Raw genomic sequence first — 7,979 nt, forward strand, 5'->3', positions numbered from 1 at the left:
TCTTAATGATAATAATTATTATCACTATTATTATTATTATTATTATTATAATTATTTGTAGTTTCTAAATTCACAATAAAAAAAATATTGAGTCAACAAAAAAATATATAAAGTTGATGTAGTTCCTCCATTTCTTTTTTAATCAAACATCAAATTTTATATTTATTAAATAATTGATATATTTGATCTATATATTAATCAAATACATTAGTTATTCAATTAATCTAAAAAGTCATATTTCAAAAAGTTATAATTTTATTTATATTATATAAATCATTTTAAAATTTAATAGTACAACATAAATATTATTAAAATCAGTAGATTGTCAAATCCCAAGCGTCTTAAAGATCATAAATAATTAATATCTTATTTTATTATTAACAAGTTTATTATTTAAAATCACTAAGTTATAAACTATTAATGTTTATAACAATATATTGAATAGGTTAATTGAATTTTTCTAATGATTTATTTAAATTTAATATCATTTTTATTTTTATTTTTAAACTCAAAATTATGTGTTCAAATTTATATGGAAAGTTTTTGTTAGTATTAGTATAAATACGTATAAATAATTAAACAAGTATTACATAAAAATCAATTAAAAGTAAAGTCTATAAAGTCATGACGTTATTTTTGGTGATTGTTCTTAGCTTTTGGATAACATGTAGCAATATTGATGCAAGAAGTGGAACTCTATCAAATGAGACAAGTTATTTTACTACATCTGATATCGTTATGGTATTGTTTATTATTTAATTTCCTTTGTTATAATTTATTTTACATCTGTTTTACATGATTGTAATTTTTGTTAACATATCCAGCATCGTATGGACATTGATTTTGGTTGTATTAATATCCACAAGCAACCTTCTCTAAATCATCCTTTATTAAAAAATCATAAAATTCAGGTATAAAAAGTTTAAATCTTTATAGGTTTAATAAGATTACTTGATTTATTATGCATTTTATTATTCATAATTTGAAATATAAATCTTTATTTTGTTTCCATTTCATTGCCAAATAGCGTTATCCAACCTTTACAAGAAACATTGTGCCAAAAAGGTCATCTTATGATGGTAAAATCATTGAAGAATGTCCACTGGGAAAAGTTCCCTTTCACAAGAAAACAAAGAAACATCAAATTAAAGGTTTTCAGTCAAATTCACATGAGTATCATGTAAGTGGACTCTCCTAATTATATCATGCAATGTAAGGTTATAAATTATATAATAAATTTAAGCTATCATAATATATTTATTGAGGATTAAGTATCAATATAAATTAAAAATAATTTCTCACAATTATAAATATATTGTGTAATTTAAATTAAAATTTTGAAAAATAAGTTGATGCATTGGGGTCTACACCAATGTTTTTAGTATTTAAGAATTTTCTAATTATTAATCTAAATATTACATTTGTTCTTATTTTCTAGTCGATCACCCTCGATACAAATCAAACTACGACATTTCATGGAGGATATGCACACGTTGGTGCATATAATTTACAGCTTAAAGGAAAACAATATAGTTTATCTGGAATTTGGGTTGAGAGTGGTCCACCATCTAATTTAAATAGCATATTTGTTGGCATCGGGGTAAGTTATTTTTAAGATTTCAAACATGTATTTTTGGTTTATTTTTCATGTGTCAATAAAACTTTTTTTAATGAACTATTTGTATCATTTTTTTTTCATATACAAGGTTATGCCAAACTTATATGGAGATAGTGAAATTCACCTAACAACACGTTGGACGGTATTATTATAAACTTAATGTTCCTAATAATTCTTAAATATTCTTAATAAAATGACTATTAAATGTACTAGACAAAAATAATTTTAATATTATTTTGCTCAATTTGATACAAACATGCAGGCAGGTGGATCAGGATGTTACAATGTTCATTGTCCTGGGTTCGTGCAAGTCAAAAGTAAACCATATCTTGGAATGATCTTATCACCTGTTTCTAGCATTGGGTCGTTTAAAAAATGGGCTTTTGTTCCCACAATCAAACAGGTAATTTTCATTTGAAGAAAATTATAATGTATATTTTATCATCTTTTAATTGCTTAAATATTTGTAGGATAAAGTAACGGGTCATTGGTGGTTATGTATATTCCCAAAGCTACGATGTTTTGGATATTTTCCAAAAGAATTATTCTCTCACTTAAGTTCAGGAGCATCTATCGTTAGATATGGCGGTGAAACTTATACTCCACCTGGAATGGTTAGTCCTCCAATGGGTAGTGGAAGATTACCACAAGAAAGATTCAAAAACTCCGGTTTCATAGAAAAGATTGAGATAATTAATTCAGAATATAATCAAATTGATATAAATCCTAGAAATATGAAGATAAACAAAGATGGTAATTTAAGTTGTTATGACTTAATATATCGTGGTTATGAAGGAAGTTATCCTCGTCAAGCTTTTCTATATGGTGGGCCTGGTGGAAGGTCATGTTAATGATTGTATCGTAGAATAAATTTATTTAAAGGCTTCATAAAGTATTAATAAATAAAGTTAATTATTTTTCCCTTGTGTTTTATATTGCTCCCTAGATATATAATCTTACTTGTTATAATGGTCTATAAGTTCTAAAAAAACTTGAAAACTTAGATTAATAAAACTTAAGTTGCTGAATTAAAAAATATATATATGAAATTGTTTGATTTTTATCAACGTTTGATTTTTAATATACAATGAATAATAATTGTAATATTTGTTCAAAACATTTTTCACTAAGATTTAATTCAAATATATAAATGCTGATATATTAAATACAATTTATCTCCTCTAAAAAATGAGGTCACGTAGGTTTTAGCTTCATTGGATTTCTTTGGAATGGCTTATTTTATCATGTATATTGAAATTTATTTTTAAATTTTATAATACTAATTATTATTAATTTTTTCTTTAGATTATGGATTTATGAATTCAAGATATTTATAAAATTTAATATAATAATAGTAATACATATGATGACATGCATATGGTGTGGTCCATGAGATCCATCGACCTGAAACCAGGAGTTTAAAGAGTATCAAATTGGACAAAAGACTATAATCCTTACATAAAGTGACACACATACACACATTGTAAATAAACTTAACCATATTGACTTTAATTTCAAAAGACAAAACGAACTAATAACCTCATCTTCTCCTTTTGGCAATTTTGTGCCTTTTTTTTTTTAACTTTTCAAAAGAGAGCAGTTAGATTTAAGTTATCTTTGATTGAGATATAATTCTCCCATTTCCATGATATTTTGATTATAAGTCTTTCCATTTAATAGGGGTTAGTGGCGTACTTGTTGATTAAATCGAAGTTGGAGCCCTCCCGCTTAAATGTTGAAAAACCCTCATTATCGGTGGATGTTTGGTTGAGTATTCCCCTTTTGATAACAAAAGATCTCTAAGCTTATGTTAATATCAATCCACCCATTTCTTTGAATTTCTTACTGTCATACCCTAATTTTCAACCCTAACATGCCACCATCATTTGTATCATTTGTATGACATCTAGCATCTTTGCACTACTAACCTATTGAAAATACAAAAAGATTTTCTACTTTGTTTGTCTTAAGCTAGGGTTTTGCACCAAGAGCTTTCAAAGATTGATCAATCAAGACTTGGCATGAGTTTTAACATTTCAAACTCCTCATCCTTCCCAAGTAATCAAGTGACTTCCATCAATAAGAATCAATTTCAAGATCATTCCATCTCAAATTTATCAAGGCCAGAGTTCATCTGATACCCTCAGTTAGGATTTTGACCCAAAGTCAACTAGTTGACTTTTTAGCCAAGGCATGATCCCAAAGCTTGAAGTATGGTTCAAATACTTCAAATACATTATAAGTGATTCATTCACATCATCCAATATGCCTAAGAGATCCCATTCTTTAAAGATTTCAAGAATTAGATTCATCCGATACAAAGTCAACTAAGGCAAAGTCAAAGTTTGACTTTTAAAAAAATTGGTCAACCATGGACTTCTCAACTCAAGGATAATTAAAATATGGTTGATGGATGCATTTTATCAAGAGTAAACAAGAAATTTGAGGTTACTTGCAAAAAGGGCAATATTTGGTTTTGTAAAATTTTCGAAGTTATGAAAAAAATACATGTTCAAGTACCCATCTTTCCAAGGCCATAACTTGTGATCCAGGCCACCATTTTCTTTTCTCCAATTATCATATTAAAGGTATTACTTTATACTTCAACTTTTTCCTTGATTATTAATTCCCAAAAAATGCAAGGATTTCAAGTTATGAAGCCATGAAGTTGGTACCATGAACTTAAAACACTTAGAAAAAACTTTCAACCAAATCTGCCTTCAAAAAGTGGCTTACTTGATCATCACTTTTCAGTATGATACATATTGATTCAAGGAAAACTCCATCCATGAAAGTTGTAGATCATGGTCTTAGCTTTCCAAAAAATCAAAGATCATGAAATTATCATATTTGAGCTAGGAGTTTCGAAGAGTTGAAGTTGGCTATCCAAATATGAATTTTTGGGTCATTTTCATGACAAATTCATCATGTAACCTTGAGCCAAAGCTATAAGATCTTGCTTTACATGCTATCTTGCTTCTAAATCTCACCTTAATCATAATATTACACAAACCTTTGATGCATTACACAAGGGATTGAGCCATTGACCAAGTCTTGATGCCATATTTGGAAGGTTTTGCAAAAAGCTTCATATCCATTTTGATAAAGGCCAACTTTTCCAACCACTCTTGCATTGAGCTTCTAACTTGTTTCTTCTTATCACACTTAACCTCTAAACCAGAAGCAACATCCTAAAAGTACCTCTAAACTCCTCCTTTCACTCCACCTTTTCATCATCATCCATTATGACTTTTTGTGCAAAATGAAACCAAGTCACCAAACTAGCATTCCAATTGAACCAAGATTAATTTCTGCAAGTTACATGAACCATATGTAGTCTCTGTAAATAGAGAGACAAGCCTCATAACTCAATACACCATAATTGGTACAAAAACTCCATTGTAGCAAATTCTCCAAACCTCAAACTTCCAAATTCCATTGTACTTGTGTTTTCTCCAAACCAACACTTCAAACAACTTCTAAACATCCATAAGAAGTTGTCCAAACACTTGAACAACTTTTGTAACAGCCCTACCATCATCTTGCAAATCACATTTTCATAACTTGCAACTTGATTTGGAAAGGAAGAACCAAGCACTCTCAGCTAAAGCCAGGCATTCAAACACCTTCCTAGAGGTGTAAGGAAGTTGTTCAAATCATAAAATCACTTCTGGAACACCCCTACTCCAAAGGAAGATTTTCATTTTTGAGGTATGTATTCATTTCTGCAATTTATGATTTAAGGCACCATTTTGCATTATTCTTGTTACCATTACACTTTCCAAGATGTCAGGAACAAAACCCCTATGATCATTGGTCTTAATCGGTGATGTTTGGAATTTAATTTTAAATTCAATTTTTAGGGTTCATATGCATTTTTTTTTATTTCAGGATATTTATGAAAAATAAATGAAATTTGTGGTACCATTAGATTCCTTGCGAAATTCTAAGCAATTTTGGTCTTTACAACTTTTGATTTCGTTAAGAATTGAGAGAGTTAGAGTTTTAACGGTAAGTGAAAATGGTGGAAACTATGGGCTACGGGATGAATGAGGAAGATGGAGTTTGGAGCCATCTTTTAAATTTTAAAAGTCACTTTAATATATATTTTAATTGATGTAACTGAATACATGAATTGGCATTGTGCCCTAGTGGTAAAACACTGGTTTGTTGAGTTACTGGGTGTGTGGGTTTGAATTTGGGTAGTGTAATGATTTTTTTTGTTTTCACTTGTTAAATGTTCATTTTTCTTCATAACTTCAAACATCCATAACCCCATGATCCCTTAACATTTTTGACCCATTCTTTTTGCCATGTGTTCATGAGAATGTCTATTTTATGGTGACACCAAAAAATATTATTTATTTCACCACTTTAGAAAAACACGTGTTTTAAGTGTTCTTCAAGGCTCCTAATTGATTCTTTTGGCTTATGTCTTATTTGTTCTTGATGTTGAAAGTTTGTATGATTAAAGCACACTCTTTTAAATGTTGATTGTTATCCTTAACATGTTTGAACTTGATTAATTTCATATAATGTATCAATTGATTCACCTTGAAAATAGGTTTAAATGAATGGTTTGGAGGTGATTAGGTTTCCACTTAAGTTTGGTCTTATCATGAATTTTGATTCAACCCTAATGTTTATTTTGTGAAGACTTATAATGTGATGCATGTTTGACATAAATTTATTCATGTTGTGTTTACCATGTACCAATGAATGTTTTTTACCATGTCAAGTATGATTTTGTCTTCACCATCAATATGGTGTGTCTTGTGATGTTATGTGAAACTTCGTCATGTCTTGTTTATGCTTATCCCAATGCCTAAAAAACCATGTTTAACATTGTCATCCATACCTTTTAATTGACATTGTACTTAGCCATATTTTGTGCCATAATGTTAATGCATGTTCAATCTTGTTATTGTTTATATCCAAGGGAAAAGAATCATGACATTATTGTCATTTTGCATGTGTGTGTTCATCTATATTCTATACAACCTTTTATTCCCCTTAATCCAAAGACTTCTAGATAAAATCTCAGGTTCCCCTTAATTTAAACCTTATGATTATATCTCTCTCTCCTTCTTATAACCACTTTCATAATAAACTTTGACTTAGGTCATTGTTTCTCCTTTTATTTCTTAATCAAATGCTTCAAAACACTTAAGCATATTCAAAGATCTTTTTATAAGACCTAAAAAACACAAACTTAACTCAAACCATTTTGCCACTTTGACTTTTACATGTTTAAAACCTTTTCATAAAAGGATTAGACATGAGTCATCCCTAGTGTCGCAACGCGAAAAACAACCGGCGGGAAAAAACAAAACAAACAGAGCCGCCACCGTGCGTTATTTATCCCAAAGGAGGGAAAGGAAACGCTCGAAGTAAACCTGGAAAGGAATGGTCTTACGACCGGAGATTGCAAGGATCGGGAGTCGGTTACGCAAGGGGAAGGTATTAGCACCCCCTTACGTCCGTCGTACTCGACGGGATCCACGCTCAAAAGAAAAGAATAAGGTTGCTGAATAACTGCTCAAAGAATGCACACACACTGGATTAAAACACAGATGGAAGAAGACGGAGGAAGGGGCTCGCTAGGATATCGCATCCTATGCCTACGTATCTCATCTGGAATGAGAATCAAAGCTACCGTAGTTCGGCTAACGCACGCCGAAACAAAACGCAACACAAAGACGCTGAGACGTCAAAAAAAACTCGCAAATGGAAACAGACTGCCAATGGCTGGTCTTACGTCCGACTCCGAACAAAAGAGACACAAACAGGAAACCAAATGCCAATCGCTGGGCTTACATCAGACTCCAAACACACAACGAATAGGAAACCGAATGCCAATCACTGGGCTTACATCAGACTCCAAACACAGATAACAAGGAAACGGAATGTCAATGGCTGGTCTTACATCCGACTCCAAGCACACAACACCAAAGGGTATCAAATTGACAAGCTAACAGGGAGTCTGGAACTCGAGGCTAGTAGCTGTCAAGCAAAACACACACAAAAGAAAAAAAGGTTGCCCGGAGAGATCTCGCACGATCTCCTGCCTACGTACCTCATCTGGTATGAGGATCAGGGCGACGTAGTTCCCCTTAACAGGGGAGAAACTTCTATCCTAACCAGAGTCTGGGAAATAACAAACTAAAAGGGAGACTGACTCGAGCCTAATAGTTGTCATGTAATCCACAATAGTCCTAGGTTGAGGTTTCTAACTAGAGTTTGACTCACACAGGCAGTGAGTCAACTCAAGTCTATCTCTACGTACATTCAACTTCCTTGAAAGTTGATCATACGACTCCTACAGAAAGGAGATGAGAAGCAAAACAGATAAACATCAAAA

The 7,979-nt window shown here is 31.2% G+C and overlaps 1 protein-coding gene across 2 annotated transcripts; it reads left to right on the plus strand.

Annotated features, from left to right (window-relative positions):
- The first annotated feature begins 606 nt into the window (after positions 1 to 606).
- Positions 607 to 2,546, plus strand: LOC127103800 (uncharacterized). Of its 2 annotated transcripts, XM_051041039.1 has the most exons (7): positions 607 to 741; positions 825 to 911; positions 1,028 to 1,180; positions 1,439 to 1,600; positions 1,707 to 1,760; positions 1,881 to 2,021; positions 2,089 to 2,546. In XM_051041039.1, exons 1-7 carry the CDS (start codon positions 625 to 627, stop codon positions 2,467 to 2,469), a joined length of 1,095 nt encoding a protein of 364 aa, XP_050896996.1. In that variant the 5' UTR covers positions 607 to 624; the 3' UTR covers positions 2,470 to 2,546. The 2 variants fall into 2 exon arrangements, with proteins under 2 accessions (XP_050896996.1, XP_050896997.1); XM_051041040.1 differs by lacking the exon at positions 825 to 911.
- Positions 2,547 to 7,979: the final 5,433 nt, after the last annotated feature.

Source organism: Lathyrus oleraceus, chromosome 7 (genome assembly GCF_024323335.1).
Source record: "Lathyrus oleraceus cultivar Zhongwan6 chromosome 7, CAAS_Psat_ZW6_1.0, whole genome shotgun sequence".
In the NCBI taxonomy this organism is placed as follows: domain Eukaryota; kingdom Viridiplantae; phylum Streptophyta; class Magnoliopsida; order Fabales; family Fabaceae; genus Lathyrus; species Lathyrus oleraceus.